Source organism: Tasmannia lanceolata, unplaced genomic scaffold (assembly GCF_043159265.1).
Source record: "Tasmannia lanceolata isolate RefF3 unplaced genomic scaffold, GAP_Taslan_0.1 ptg000037l, whole genome shotgun sequence".
Lineage (NCBI taxonomy): Eukaryota > Viridiplantae > Streptophyta > Magnoliopsida > Canellales > Winteraceae > Tasmannia > Tasmannia lanceolata.
In genome coordinates this window covers 8,004,907-8,021,506 of record NW_027518714.1, presented here as the reverse complement: position 1 = coordinate 8,021,506, position 16,600 = coordinate 8,004,907, and the positions used below count along the sequence as shown (strand labels likewise).

The window sequence follows — 16,600 nt, the reverse complement described above, 5'->3', positions numbered from 1 at the left end:
TACTTGGCAATTAGAGTTTTTTGGAACTGTAATAACCTTTGACAGCTGTTTAAATCATAATGGTCATCGATCCATTAAGCCTTGATCAAGCCTCGTTTATGTTTCTTCCAAGAAAATCTAATCCATTTCTTTTTTGGAGACCTGGCAAAAAGTGACCTGGACCCGTGGGTGCACCGGGCCCGCTTGTAATTTTCGGGTCTTGATCACTAAATTAGTGTCCAGTTGAAATTTGATCCAGGTCTCATCAAAACTGGCCAGGCCGGGTGGACCCGCGGGTGTCCGTAAAAACCCAAATGATCGAGATTTTATATGGTGTAAGCCCTTATAATCCCGTAGTTTTCAGAAAGTACTGTACAGACCACATCATTAGATGATCTAAACCGTCAATGTGATGGAACACAATGTTAATAGGTTGTGCCCCAAAAATCGTTTCCATATGATGATCCTAGCACTCAGATCTATCGAGGTTTCCATAAATAATAATATGCAATTCCTCCATAGATCAGAGGGCTAGGATCATCCTATGGAAATGATTTTTTGGCCACAACCTATTTACGTTATGGCCCATCACATGAACGGTTTGGATCATCCTCTTATAGTGTGGTAATAAAAACAGCCAAAAAAAACAGGGCGACCCACAGGTCCACCTGGCCCGTATGGGTGCGTCCGGGTTCACCAAATTGTGACCCGTAAAAGTCCTTTTCATTTTTGACCGGCCCATACCACTCCGGACCTGTACGGGTTGACGAAACCCGGCCCACCCGTTTGCCAGGTCTTATATGTTTCAATGCCATGTTGGTCATGTTCTAGACGATCAACGGCCTTGATCTTACAGACATGTCTCAATGGAAATTACTGTTTATCGTGGATCGTAAAATTCTCAATTTTCTACGTGTTCTAAACTAAACCCTATCCTCTTCCGTGGATTCGTGGTTTCATTCAAGAGCAAGACGAAGACGACTGTAAATTCTAGAGTGTGCGGCAATTGAGCCATCGAGTTGAGGTATGCATTTTCTCCTTCTTCTTTTTTTCCTTTAACGGGGTAAAAATCATTGTGGGCTTTTAGTTTGTTGTGTTTTAAATCTTTCTGTTTACTGTTTTAAATTTTTTACTCCTGCATTTAGAATTCCTTCTCTGATTCTTCATACTTCAGTTCTTGCTTTGTTTTTTTTTTTTTTTGGATGTATTTTGCTTTATTTCAACAAAACCAGAAAGGATAAGCTCTAATAAAACCCCTCCAACGCTCTCTTCAGTATGATACTAGTTTTCTTTTTCCCCCTTTCAGATTCTTCCCCTATGCTTAGGCTTTTAGCTCGTTGAGTTTTTAAATCTTCTTATGTTTTTACTCCTTGTTTTTTAGTTACAGAATATAGTTTTAAAATATTTGACTCTTATGTATAGGATTTGTTCTCTAGCTCTTCAGACTTCAGGTCCTTGCTTTCTTTTATTTTGTTTTGTAATTAATCACTTAAGTTGTTAAGTGTGACCTCAGGGCTCACATTGCAACTTAAGAGAGTCCTTATATTTGTGGGAGTTGAAGTTGGTTAATTTCCATGATGAGTTTGGATTCTTATTGTGGTGGTTATTCTATATCGTTGGCCTCTATGCTAGAATCAGTCGTGGAGGCCTGATAGGCAGTAGTTTACCCTGTGGCGAATGTCAGAGGTTTGAGTCCACTTATCTCCAGCTTGGGCCCTTAGCCTGATAGGCAGTAGTTTACCCTATGGTGAATGTCAGAGGTTTGAGTCCACTTATCTCCAGCTTGGGCCCTTAGCTGATACAAAGGTATATGATAGCACCCGATTTTTCTGACTCAGTAGTTCGACCTATGATTTATCATTCTTGGACGTTGATAAGATCCATCCATTTAGCACCCTCTGAGGATGACGGCATGGCGAGGTTCAAACGAGGAAAGGCTTACGGTGGATACCTATGCACCCAGAGCGTAGCAAGCGACGAAATGCTTCGGGGAGTTGAAAATAAGCATAGATCTAAAGACTCTCGAATAGGTCAATCTTTCAAAGTGCTGTTGAACCCATGGGCAGACAAGAGATAACCTGGTGAACTGAAATATCTTAGTAGACAAAGGAAAAGACAGCAAGTGTTACTTCTTGGTGGTCCAAACAAGGTGAAGCCCATTAAATAATAGGCTCTGATCATTGTAGTACGTACAGTGGAGATTGTGTCATGCTCAAGCCATCTGAGCTAGTCCCTTGGGATGGCAATTTTTCCACTTATATGAAATGCAGTTGCTACCAGATACCCATTTCCTCTGTCCCAACCTATGCTTTTATTTTTCAACATTGCAAAGTTACACTAGGAAGATGCTAGTCTTTTTTCATTTTTTTCAGGTGCATATTCCCATGCAATTGATGGTTGAAGTGTTAGTAATCTTAGCTAGAATAATCCTAGCTAGGTGTCTATTCTTTACTGTATCTTTAATAAAATTTAGTTACATGTTAAAAAAATGCACTAACAGTCTATGCAACTCAAGCTCTTGATCACAGGATTTTATTCAAATTTCCTTGAAACCTAGCCAAGGATCCTGTTAGGTTTTTGAAACTCTTCTCTACTTGTGCTTTAAACTCTTCGGCCTAGGCTTTTGGATTGTCATATCTCTTTTCTTTTATTAATATCATGTTTTTTTTAAACTCTTCGGCCTAGTATTTTGGATTGCCATGTGTCTTTTTTTTTAATACAACATATTCTGTGGATTTTTCAAAAAAAAAAAAAAAAACATATTCCGTAGACTTTTACGCAATGCTGACAAAATTGGATAGCACCTCATCTCTAAGGCCTAAAAATTCAATTTTTATGAGAAGTTGTATTCTTCGGATGTCGAATTGCGCCCACAACCGGAAGGTGTTGATTTCTCTTCTCTTGGGGAGAGGGATCAGGAATGGCTGGAAAGACACTTCATTGAAGAGGAAATCAGATTGTCTCTCTTTGCTTTGGGGAGGGATAAGGCGCCTGGCCAGATGGATTTTGTCTTGCTTTCTTTCAAGAATGCTGGGAGTATGTTCAAACAGACATTATGCGATTCTTTTATGAGTTTTATGACGGGCTCCATCTAGATAGAAGCACCGGTGCTACGGTCATTACCTTATTCCGAAGGTTAAAGGGGCATCTTGTATGAGGGATTTCTGGCCTATTAGTCTTGTGGGATGTCTATACAAGTTGTTAGCGAAGGTTCTTGCTGAGAAACTTAAGAAGGTTCTTCCAGTTTTGATCTCTCCAAACCAATCATCTTTTTTTTTTTTTGGGGAGGGGGGGGGGGGCAGATTACAGATTGTGCTTTGGTGGCCAACTAAGTGGTGGATTGTGGTGAGGGTGGAGTGGTTTGCAAACTTGACATGGAAAAGGCATATGATAGAGTGGAATGGGATTGCTCGGTCTACCTTATGACCAGAATGGGTTTTGGTCGGAGATGGGGGAGCTGGATTTACATGTGCTTATCCTCTGCTTGGTTTTCCATTATTGTGAATGGGTCGCCGAAGGAATTTTTCAAGTCATCTAGAGGGTTGAGGCAAGGGGATCCGTTGTCCCCCTTTCTTTTTGTTATGGTTGCAGAGATGTTGAGTAGACTCTTAGACAAGGGCAAAGAGATGGGGTTAATTTAAGGTTGTAAGCTGGGAGAGGATGGAGCTCTAGTCTCCCATCTTCAATTCGCAGATGACACTTTAGTTTTTAGTGTGCCCTCGTTTGATAAAGTGTTGAAGCTGAAAGCGATTCTAAGATGTTATGAGGCTATCACCGGTCAGAGATCCAATTTCTCTAAATCGAAGATCCTTGGTATTCACATGGCTCAGGTCCATTTGGAAAGGTTGGCGTACCTCTTGAGTTGTGGTATTGACTCTTTCCCTTCTTCTTATCTAGGTCTTCCTCTTGGGGTAGGTAGACTTAAAAAGAATCAGTGGGACCCTATCGTTGACAGAGTGGAAAGAAGGCTAGACACTACGAAGCATAACTTGGTTTCCTTTGGAAGAGAGGGGGGGGGGGGGGGTGTTACCCTAATTAAAGCGGTTTTAGCAAATATCCCGATTTACCAGTTATCAGTTTTCAAATGCCCTTCAAGTATCATTAAACAATAAATGGCTCTTGTGAAATGAAAGGAAGGTTGTAAACCGCTAAAGTCGAGTGGCTTGGGGATTAGAAGATTAAAAGAGGTAAACTTATCTCTCCTTGGCAAATGGCTTTGGAGATTTGGGGAGGATAGTCAACAGATGTGGGTCAGTGTAATAGGAGAAGTATGGAATTCTTCCTGGAGGGAGTCTGATGACATTTTCAGGAAAAGAGGAGTGTCTGTGTGGAGAGACATTCTAAGGTTAGGTTCAAGTTTACAGCGGAATTCGATTCAGGGTTTACTTTGGCTCCGGGGTTAGTTTCTAGGCCGACAAGTGGTGTGGCGACTCTTCTCTTAAAGATCTGTTCCCTGATTTATTCGTGCTAGTAGTTAATAAGGAGGCCTGGGTATCAGATTACATGTCGATGAGGGAGAATGGTATTTCTTGGAATTTCAATCTTCGTAGAAATTTTTCTGATCGGGAGCTAGACAGAATTGCTTGACTTATGGGGATGTTAGATGTGCAGTATATATGTGGTGCTGAGGTAGACAAAAGGGTTTGGATTTGGTGCACTTCAGGTGATTTCTCCATCAAATCGTTCTATTGTCAGCTCACTCCTTGCACAGGATCTCTGCAGTCGGCTAAAGTGTGGAGCATTCCTGCTAGGGTTGCAACTTGGGTTGGGCGGGTTGGGTTTTCTAAAACCCTACCCTACCCGAGAAACTATCTCGGGTTGGGTTTTTTTTTGTGGAAAGCCGAGGATTCTTAAACCTGGCCCTACCCAAGGTAGTTTCTCAGGCCGAGCCGGGTCGGGTTTTTTAATATCATCGCCTTTTTGATGACGACAGTTCACTTAAAGTCTTAAACCCAGCCCTACAAAGTACAAAGACATCAATTCAATAATTTTTTTATGAAAATATCACAAAGGTAGCAACTAGCAACTGGAGAACCTACAACAAACCCCACAAAAGAGTCTGGACCACAAGCAAGCTTAACAATTGTAGAAGTCAGTAATGAACAGGTACGACAAGCAGATATGGCAGTTTGGATATGGCTCAATGCAATAGTATGATCTCAATCATATCAATCAAATACCTCGTGAGTGTGGCACATGCAAAAATAGCCACAACCAGCACAAATATAAGAGACACACCCTATCATGATCTGATGTATAAAATTCGAACAAACAATTTATACAAGGTGATTGACTATCTAGCTGTAGGTGAATCTTCAAATATTCAAAGTGCTAGATTATCGCAGATGAGTGAGCAGAGGCAAACAAAAAGTTAGAAATAGGTCCCCAAATTATCACCCAAAAACCTATCGCACTGACCACCAAATCCCCCCAACAGTTTCTATGAAGTATACATATTTATATACAATACAGATACATGTATATAATTAAATTGCAAAAAAAGAATCATGCCAAAGGAAACTAACAAGTAGCACAAAGGAGACTAATAACTAATAAGCAATATAACCGATGAAAGATGTAACAGATTACGTACATAGCAGACTTGGCAGTATAGCACAGCACTTACATTTCGCAACACTTCAAAGTTAACGCCATTCCTATGCTCAAAGTTGATCACCAGTTCACGCCATTCCTATGCTCTTACTTGTGAAGATTGTTTAACCTGGATGTAACCATGAGATCCTAAATCAAGAAAAGTATGTAAGCTTTGGAAGCACCAAAATGTGAAGCTCTCATCACCATAAATTATATATATCAGAGGAGTACTTCAAAGAACACAAAAGAAAATGAATGGTCCATCTTTGTGGCATTTCATCTAACATAACCACAATTGCAACTGTGACACATAATCACAACTTCAACTGTGACACATAATCACAACTAACAAAATCACAACTGCAACTGTGACACATATAAGAGAGTTTGAAATGCAAAAAGAGACATTCTACAAAAAGTGTCATTCAATCTTAGTCATCAAGCTCCGGAGCGGTGAACACATAACGACGCCTAACACATCATTCAACTCTGCAACCAGAAAGAAAAGAGGATCACTCAACTATTTAGAAAAGTATAAAAAGAATATGTGAGTGTTTTTTGGAAACATGATTAAAAATAACATACATGATTAAAAATTCACAAATGAAGTTTACCCCATCTCAAAATATGGTATAGATATGGCAAGATTGTTGCATGCTACGTAATTTGTAGAGGTTCAGCGAGGCCTTCAAAAAAGGAATCAAAATACATAAGAATTTTTCAAATATATTCATACTTATCAAAGCAAATGAGTTGTTAAAGTACCTGATTCAATGATTTCAATATCATTTTCATGTTGGTAGACTTCAACTTCTTCATTCGTATCCTCACATGTATCATCTCGTAGCCAATCTTGAGTGCAAACCAATGCTTGCACAACCCCAGGACTCAATAAACTTCGATAATTATCAAGAACTCTATCTCCAGTGCTAAAAGCTCACTCTGAAGCAACCGTAGATACATGAATGGCTAAGATATCACGAGCCATATGAGAAAGTAGAGGATTTTTTGAGCTATTAATTTTCCACCAACTCAAAATATCGAAGTCATGAGTGGGATGATTTTTTTCTTCAAGGTATTGTTCCAACTCCGATGACGACCCTACATTATTTTTCGTTGCATTCATCTTGAATTTTTTTTTTTTTTTTTTTTTTTTTGCATATTAGAAATCCTTCTCTCACCACTACAAGTTCCACTATCCACTTCTGGCTCTTTTTCCATTGAGTGTACAACACGCTTTTGCCTTGAACTGTAAGTGGATACATACTCATCATAAATTGCAAATTTCTCCCGCTTAATACATGAAACTTGTGCTTTAGCTTCATCCTTGGAAAAAATTTCATCATACATAAAGCTAAGATATTCAATCTTATACCTGGGATCCAAAACCACTACAATAGCAAACATCACATTGCATTCCTTCCAATACTTATCAAACTTAATTTGCATCTTCTTAGCCATTAAATTAATAGATACATCATCATGATTTGCCATATCACGCAAGCGTACTTGAATTTCAAAAACTTAATGAAAATAAAGATTGGAAGTGGTACATTTATAGCCAAAGAAAAGTTTTGTTGTATCACAAAAAACTTTCAGAAAAGTGCAAATAACTTTAGCCTTCTTCCAATCATCGATAGTAGGAGCTTCTCTTGCAAAGTTGGAATCTCGTGCCTTTAAGCGGGTGAAGGCACTCTCAAATTGTCTGGCGGACTCTAACATAAGAAATGTGAAGTTCCAGCTCGTACACACATCTTCAGATTGTTGCTTTCTAGCTTGTGAACCTCTATCATACTTGACACTACCTCAAATGACAATGACTGATTCTTTTATCTCATTTAACCCATTTTGTACTATGAGATTGATCACATGTGCTGCACAACGCATATGGAAAAACCGAACTTCTTGTAGTAACATTCCTTTTCTAGAAAGGATTAGAGCAAGTGTTCTCACAAGTACATTGTTACTCGAAGCATTACCCAATGTAATTGTAGTTAATTTACAAATGCTCCATTCAATCAAACACATTTCAACTACATCGGCCATAACTTCTCTACTATGTGGAGTTAGAACCATACAAAAATTAAGAATTTTTTTATGCAACTTCCAACTATCATCAATAAAATGTCCAGTAAGACATAAATAACTAAAAGTTTGATTTGATGTCCACATATCCGCAGGTAAAGAAACCCTCTGACATGTACTTATCAATCTTTTCAATTTAGACTTCTCATCTCCATAGATATTCAATACTTCTTTCCTCACAGTTGTGCGTGACACAATATTGTGCTGAGGTTGAACTATCCTCATAAAATTTCGAAAAGCAACCTTATCAACAGTATTAAATGGCAGTTCAAGCATGACTAACATGATTGTCAATTCTCTTCGAGCTCGGTTTTGGTTAAACACCCAAGGAGTAAGACCTGCCCCTTCCTCACCATCATCACCCTCTCTAGTTGGATTAAAAGCCAATAATTTTTGCCTCTTATCTCTTGTCGAGTACGGTATACATGTATTTTTCAGATGCCTTATAAGACTACTGGTGCCACTACTGGTTGGGCATGCTAAGGATTTTTTACAATAATTACACATAGCCTTCAGAGTCATTCCTACACTTGTTCTGTCCTTTGTAACATGTTTCCACACATAAGATGTGACCGAAGACGCCCTTTTCTTAGATGTATTCGTTGTGGAACCTCCAGCAGTGCTAATAGTATTAACAGCATTCTCAGAAGAATTTAATTCCTATATGATACAAAAGTAATTATTTGATAACAAGCAAAAGGGTTAAACGATTAAGTGGACGCTACATAATTGAGAATGAGATAGATACATATCTATAATAAGCAAAAAAGTAAATCTTACATCAATATCATTGTCGATATCCTCCATTTCTATTTAAAATTGATGTAACATCTGGATGCTCTACACAAAGACAATGAGATACACAGTTATGGCCTGCATAAAAAGAACAGATATTTAAAGAAAAAATGAGTACATGAAGGACATAACCCCATCCATCATGTTGACATAACCCCATCATGTCACCATTTATACATGAAATTTCAATGTGTAATCCAAAGTTCAGAACCCCATCATGCTGACATTAACAGGTGATAGAGAGGGGTTTTGGCATTTTTTTGACCAAAAAAAAAAAAAATCTGAACCGTAAGAGATGATTTTTGGAATTAACCCTATCATGTTGAAATTAACCCCATCAAGTTACAATTTATACATGAAATTTCACCGGGTAATCTGTTCCCCATCATGTTGACATTAACCAGCAATAGAGAGGGTTTTTGGAATTTTTTTACAAATCAATGTTGCAGAGAAGAGAGAGGGTTGAAGACCCCCTTCTAACACAAATTCTCACTGCAATAATTTCTAAAATCTCCTTCTAGAAACCAATTATATTTACACAATAATTTCTAAAATCCCCTTCAAAGCATTCTAGTTCTCAAAAGCAATTTTGGATTCGCAATCTGTTCTCAAAATCTAAAGAACAGTGCATTGTTGCTTGCTAGGACCAAATTTTAAAACCTCAAATGCCATCATCTGGGCATGTATTCTTAAACCCACAACAAACCTATAAAGGATAGTGACAAAATTGAAGAAACCCTAATCTTAACTTCCCCGCCAAATTGAAGAAACCCTAATCTTAACTTCTCCTCTTAACTTCTTACCTATGAAGAAACCTTGATTCTCCTCCAAACTGAAAAAAAAACTAGAAAACCCCCTTCTCGTGTCTGCTCCGAGAGAGAGAGAGAGAGAGAGAGAGAGAGAGAGAGAGAGAGAGAGAGAGAGAGAGAGAGAGAGAGAGAGAGGAGAGGGAGAGGGAGAGGGATAGGGTTATGATTTACGAACTTACGATTGGTTTCTCTTTCTCCTTTTTTTGTTGGTGTTTTGGGGAGATGAGAATTACTGAATTACCCATATCAATTTGCGTTGTTATTATTTATAACTTATAATATTAAAAAAGGAATAAATGCGGGTTTTCGGGTCGGGCCGGGTTTTCCACCTTTAAAACTGGCCCGACCCGAGAATCATTCGGGCTTTGAAAAGTTAAACCCGACCCAACTACTTACCCGGCCACTTTGAACTCGACCCACGCTTTTTTCGGGCCGGGTTGATGCGGGCCGGGTAAAACCCGACCCAAGTTGCAACCCTAATTCCTGCTCCTCCCAGGGTTTACGCTTTCGGTTGGACGACAGTCCTCAATAAGATCCTTACCATTGATCATCTTAGGAATCGAAACATGTTGATAGTGGATCATTGTGCTATGTGCTTGGAGGCCAGGGAATCGGTGAACCACCTCCTTTTGCATTGTAGCTTTGCTCACAAAGTGTGGAGTAGAATCCTGCAATGATTTGGTTTAGAGTGGGTGTTTCCTAAGAAGCTGGCGGATTTTATTATTTCGTGGGATTTTTCCCCGTGGCGTAAGAAAGGCAAGGCTCTCGTTGTTGGCCACGTTTTGGTCGCTTTGGAAGGAGAGAAACACAAGAATTTTTAAAGGAATGGTTAGGATTCCCCATTATGTTTCCACCATGGCTATCGCTCTTATTATTTCCTGGGCTCGATCCCTTCCCAAGTTTAGATTTGTATCCGCTTACGAACTTTGGAATGGATGGATGGAGGTCTGCTCCAGCGTTGAGAGTGTTAAGAAGGGTGGCCCTCAATGGTGTCCCCCACCGCCGGGTTTCCTAAAAATCAACTTTGATGGATCTAGCCTCGGAAATCCCGGTCCTTCAAGGATTGGTGGTCTTCTTCGAGATGAGATGAGAGCCGTGATTTGGGCTTTTTCCGACCTATAGGCTTGGCGGATTCTAATGAAGCGGAGATCAGAGCGGCTTTACAGGGAATCCGATAGCTAAGTCTTTTGACCTGGCTAAGGTGATAGTGGAGGGGGATTTGCAGAATGTGATAGGGTGGTTGAAGGATGGAAAATCTTTCCCTTGGAGATTCGTCGGTTGGATCAATGAGATTAGAGATCGAATTTTTGGAATAGAAGTGGTATTTCAGCATGTCAGAAGGTCGACGAATTCTGATGCGGACGGTCTCGCTAGAGGAGAAGTGGGGAGGCAGGAGCTTGAGTTGTTTGACTTCCTCCCCCCATGATGTGCCTTTTTGTATCATTTTTTCCTTTCTTGTATTTTTATTTTCCTTTTGTCGACCCTCTCAGTCGGCTTGTTCTTTTGTTGTTCTCCCTTTTTCTTCAATATATCTTGTTAACTTACCAACTTCTCCAAAAGCTTAAAGCTTAAGCTTTTGGAGAAAGGCGTTATTTATCTTTTATACTTTAACACTCCCCCGCACGTGTGGCCCACTTGGTAAACACGTGGCACATGTGGTCCCACTTTGGGCCGACCATTGCATGTGGATTTTTGCTATCCGGGAGGTTTGAAGTCAAGACCTTTGGCTCTGATACCATGTTAACTTACCAACTTCTCCAAAAGCTTAAGCTTTTGGAGAAAGGCGTTATTTATCTTTTATACTTTAACATATCTTTCCTTTCAAAAAAGGCCTAAAAATTCATTCCCTCATTTACCTGAAGGTAATAGGGTGGAATAGGCTCTAAAGCTAAAATCATGATGAAACTATGCTTTCTTGGATTCAACTGTTGATAATTTTCTCGTTGAAGATGAAATGGGACGGCCATAGTGTACATATGGAGACAGTTAAGTAGCTGAATTAGTTTAGGTTAGATTGGTGACTGATGTATTTGTGATATGGTTCCCTACTCTAAAATTTGTAAATCATTTCATATATTGCCAAGGAAAAAATAGTTTCAGCCTCAAAACAAATATAAATATTTGGCTAGATTTTAATCTATGTTTGGTCAAATATAGTTGTAAATATCATTTTTTTTTAATGGTTAGTTGTAGAAATCATTTCAATGCATTTGTATTTCATATTGGAACCATGCTTGTTAAAATATTTCGCCTAAAGGGGAAATTTTCAATTTCTGTAATTTCTGAGGGAACTGAGACCATGAATTGCTATCTTATCCGCTATAACAGGATACGTTAAATAGTTATAATTCATAGACAAAATGTATGGTAGTATTAGACATGGATTTATTTAGTCTTACAGCTAAACATTAACCATTTATGTTCAGGCGTGTTGATGGAAGACCAAGAGTTGGTGAAGGGAGACAAGCTTATATTGAGGGGGTTGATGTTCCATGGGTTTCATGGAGTGCGGGCGGAAGAGAAGAAGTTGGGTCAGAAGTTCTTGGTAGATGTGGATGCATGGATGGATCTCCGTGAAGCTGGTAAAACTGATTGTTTGTCCGACACTGTCAGTTATACTGATATCTATCGGTGAGAATAGTTACTCATCTTAAGTACTCTTATAATATAAGATGCTAAATTAGTGTATTTGTTGAGAATGATTGTAGAGATTAAGGACTTATGGTCCTTGTTTTTCCCCCTTTTCGCCTCTCTATTTTACCATGTGTATCATTGCACATTCGCCATTGCTAGCCTTGGTAAGCTGATTTATCAAGGGCATTAAGGTAGATATCCCAAACATAAATAATGAAGCTTGAGGTGTATGCACTCTCAAATTTACCTTCATTGTGAATTGATAAGGTGGGCACCTAGGATACATGGCAATCAACCATGTGGAAGCTAGTAGGGACCATGACACTTGTCACTAGCACAAGAGTCAAGCTCTTGCTAAGTGGCAAGTGGGGATCTGACACTTGTCATGGGCTAAGGCTTTATTCTCTAATCATTTGAGAAGTGTCTAGTGGGGTCCAAATGAAGAGAACACTTGTCACCACCTCATGGCTCCATGATTCATGGAGTGACAAGTGTCCATTGAGGGGACCACTTGCAAGAAGCTTCTAGACCCCTTCCCCTTCCTACAAATAGGGGTGATGGGGCTTCTTTAGGTAATTGTTGTTGAAAATTCTTGGTCCGTGCTTGTTCTGCTTTATAAAGATCAGAGTTTTCTGCATCTTAACCGATTCCTAAAAAATCAATAAGTTATCAGAACTCAGTTTTGCTGCAGAGATTGCTGCTCTCAAAGTCTTAAGACCAGAAACTGGATGGCTGATGGTATCTTCCGCGGAGGTGCATGGGCATTCAAGCATGCCACATTTCTGAAGTTGGAAGATTCAAGGAACATATGGCAAGACCTCACTTTTGTACTTTGTCGGTCAAGAGAACCTGTTCTAGATGAGTGCATACTGCACGCCTAGCAAGAGAGAGTGGGGCATTCACACCATGTGTGCTTGCAAGGCCACAATGATGATTGTGCATACTGGTAGGAAGATCGGAGGATTCATAGCCTGCAAGTGGAGTAAAATCACTTTCGATTTGGCACTGATACCAATTTTGATGTGGATCAGGGATGAGAGCATATGAATGACCAGATATGAGGGAAGTTTATTTCTAAAGTATTAGCAATTCGGTAGAAGTTTGCTAGGACTTGGTTGGAATTTTGCTAGTATTTTCTACGAATTTAACAAAAAGAAATCTATGTACTGATCTTAGATTTACGAAAGAAATTCAAATGGAAAACAAAAGTAACAAGATAGGGAAGGAAAATAGTTTCTTCTATTGAATTCAATGTAGAAGGACAAGTAAGAGAGTAGAGCCCTTACACCTTCCGGGAGCTCTCCCTTCTCCTCACAACTATTTCCCCTCTATTTTCCTAGCAAAATGTAAGGAGAAAACTAAAATTCCCTGCTACTCTGTCTCAAAAAATCCATCACCAAAACTCCCTTGCTTATTGCCCCCTCACCCCTTATAGGAAGAGGAAGGGGCCTAGAAGCTTCTTGCAAGTAGTTCCCTTAATGGACACTTGTCACTCCATGAAGCATGGAGTCGTGAGGTTTTGACAAGTGACCTTTTGGTCTGATCCCCACTAGATACTTGACAAATGATTAGAAAATAAGGCTTTAGCCCATGACAAGTGTCTGGCCTCCACTTACCACTTAGCAAGAGCTTGACTCTTATGCTAGTGACAAGTGTCATGGTCTCGGCTAGCTTCCACATGGCTGATTGCCATGCGTACTTGGTCCCTACCTTATCAATTACAATGACCTCTGTCATCCCCTTACTCCCTGCATACCCTTTCTACACCCTCCATTTACAACCATGTCATTAGACATTATTTACCCTTTTACCCATGGAAGCCTTCATGGATTGTTCCTTAAGCTTTCTGGACTTGGCAAAGCTGTAATTTTCTTCTTCTCTTTTCAGCCTCGTTCAGGATGGGGTCCACATCATTAGACAGGGCCGATGTCCGCATTATCCTCACTGGCCGTATTACCGACCTTTTTGAGGAATGATCGTTCCCTCGCTGGCCTACCAAAGGTAGAATCCTTTGGTTGTGGGTTATTTGGAAAGAAAGAAATAGGAGGCTTTCCAAGGGGTCTTCTAGAAGGGCCCACAACATTTATGAGCAGATATTTTCTGGTATTGTTAGATGGGCGGCAATTCTCCCAACTTTTAGTGTTATTTCTGAGTCTTCTCTTCATCATTACTCGGAGGAAATTAGGTCGAGTCTGTTCAGGGCCGAGCCACCTGTCTATTAGATGGTCTACCTGCATACCCGAACACACTGAACTCGGTTTCCTTAAGCTGAATTTCGATGGATATAGTCTTTGAAATCTGGGTCCAGTGGGTATTGAGGGTCTCATTCTTGGTGAGGACAACGTGATCAGATGTGCTTTTGGGGGGCTGGTTGGAGAAGTAGGACTCTAACTTTGCTGAGGTTGCGCTTTTAATTAAGTGGGATTCACCTTGTAGATGTGCGCCTTCTTGACCTGCTCTTCGTTAAGGGTGACTCAATGTCATCTGTTGGGCTTGAGATGACGTCAATTATCTCTGGAGATTCGTTGATGCTGTTCAGGTCATGGATATGGTTGAGGGATACAACTTTTCAGCATGTTTCCCACTCAGCCCATAATGAGGTGGATCGCCTCACTTGCTTTTGGGTTGATAGATTGGCCTTAGAGATGTTTTATCACCTTCCCCCCCTGAGGGTCTATTGTGGTTTTCTTTCTCTATTTTTCATTGGGTATTGTTCTTGACCATCTTGGTCGAGGGGCATTTGTTCCTTTTTTTATGAATAAATCTTCACCGTTAAAAAATCCGTAAAATTTCCCACGCCGTCACTACATCATTTCGTGTTCAGCCGTTAGAATATATCTCAAAAAAAAAAAAAAAAAAAACCATTAGAATATTTTCAAGCAATTCATATGCCGGTGATCTCTATATTGTGTCATGCCCATGGACCAAATTCATCATTTACTTTGTTCCTCTACATCAAGGGGCCGTTTGGATAAGCGGATTTTAGAATCTTGGATTTCCTCAAAATTTTGGATGGAAGAAGAGCTGTCGTTTTCTGATTTCTCACCCTTCTTTCCGTCGAGCAAGACAGTAGGAGATCGACGTGTTTCCAGGTTGTAGAAATCTCAGGATGGGGAAATCCATGTATCCAAACAGCCCCCAAGCTTTACACCTGTTCCAGGTGGACTTTGGAGTTCTGTTGACCAAACTCCCAGTTGATTGAGAGCCAAGGAACATCAAAACAGTTTTGGTTCTGCAGGCAGTGTGTTTTGGTCTTCTTGAATGTTGTCTGAGTAGTTTGCTATATTTCGAGAAGTGGGCTTTTTTGCAGTTTGGTACAAAGTCAGTTTTATTTTACAGTTCCCTTGAATTTTTATGGTTTGATAGCATTCTGATAAGTATGGCATCGTTGGTATAAGTATGGCATCTTTGGTAGCTTGGTACCAAGTTGGTGCTATTTTCGACGTTCCTCTTACTTTTGGGACATCATAACTTTGGTTCTACAGGCAATGTCTTTTGGTCTTCTTGAATGTTTATTGAGTGGTTTGCGACCTTTTAGAAAGTAGGGTTTTTTTTTGTAGTTTGGTACAAACTCGGTCTTATTTTGCACTTTCCCCTATTTTTACGGATAAATGGTTCCATCGTGGGACCTGATATATAGTCCTATTTGCATTAGCAGTATACATCCCTCTTATCTTGAAGTCTTTAATTAGCCCGTACAACTCAATGGGGCTGTTTGGCATGAGATTTATTTTATCCCTGGTGTTTTTGGGTCATAATAGAGTTTTTGTTTTCCCTATTTTTCAGTTTCTACGCACCATATCGTCATTCATGCCATCTCAACTCTCTCCCTAGCCTTCTCAAACACTTAGAAAACCAATATTTCATGGTCGCCAAACATGACATTTATTGGAACAAGATTCCCTGGAAAATGAATTTGCTAGCATTTGGGTAGCTTATTATCTGTGGAAATGCTTTTCCAGGAGAAAACATTTCCTTTTAAAAAAAAAAATATTATCCATGAAAATGGGATTTTTTATAAGTTGCCTGGGTATCTAACCATTCTGTACATGTTTATATTCTCAAGTTTTTTTTTTTCCTTTTGTGAAATTGCAGCATAGTGAAGGAAATTGTTGAAGGACCATCCCAGAATCTTCTGGAGTCAGTGGCCCACCTCATTGCAAACACTACATTAACAAAGTTTCCTCAGATATCGGCAGTCCGTGTGAAGGTTGGGAAACCTCATGTTGCCGTTAATGGCCCTCTTGATTATTTGGGAGTGGAGATACTCAGATACAGTAAAGATAAAACCAGCTCTGTTGGGGGAAGTTTTATGGTTTAGCAAAGGAAAATGATATTGAGATTTCTATCTATTTATTTGTAACTTTGGCCGGCCTATAATTAAACTCTATATTGGTCGGTCCCTTTTTTTATATTTCATGTTGGAAGAATATTGTTTCTGGTTATCTTTGGGAGAAGCAGTCCTCACCTTCAGTAACCAGGGGATCCTTCATCAAACTGTAATAAGGATCAGTAATAACAAAGTTTTACTATGAGAGTCCAAACATTATGTCACTTGATGAAAGCCTTGGTAGGGTTAAGGTGTGGTGAGCTCACGACGGCATAGTGGGCCACCTTTGATTGATTTGAACCGCCCATTTGTCCATCTGTTAGGCCTCGCTTCTGGATATCCTATGGTCCAACAAGTAAGAACCTGTCCTGCA

The 16,600-nt window shown here is 39.7% G+C and overlaps 2 protein-coding genes across 2 annotated transcripts; one reads left to right on the top strand and one right to left on the bottom strand.

The window, feature by feature from the left end:
• Positions 1-813: 813 nt before the first annotated feature.
• LOC143860933 (dihydroneopterin aldolase 2-like) lies at positions 814-16,451 on the top strand. Its single transcript, XM_077371793.1, has 3 exons — positions 814-1,003; positions 11,690-11,894; positions 15,993-16,451. Exons 2-3 carry the CDS (start codon positions 11,698-11,700, stop codon positions 16,216-16,218), a joined length of 423 nt encoding a protein of 140 aa, XP_077227908.1. The 5' UTR covers positions 814-1,003; positions 11,690-11,697; the 3' UTR covers positions 16,219-16,451.
• LOC143860361 (zinc finger BED domain-containing protein RICESLEEPER 2-like) lies at positions 7,381-8,466 on the bottom strand. Its single transcript, XM_077370948.1, has 2 exons — positions 8,440-8,466; positions 7,381-8,319 (listed from the first exon to the last, which is right to left on the bottom strand). Exons 1-2 carry the CDS (start codon positions 8,464-8,466, stop codon positions 7,381-7,383), a joined length of 966 nt encoding a protein of 321 aa, XP_077227063.1.
• Positions 16,452-16,600: the final 149 nt, after the last annotated feature.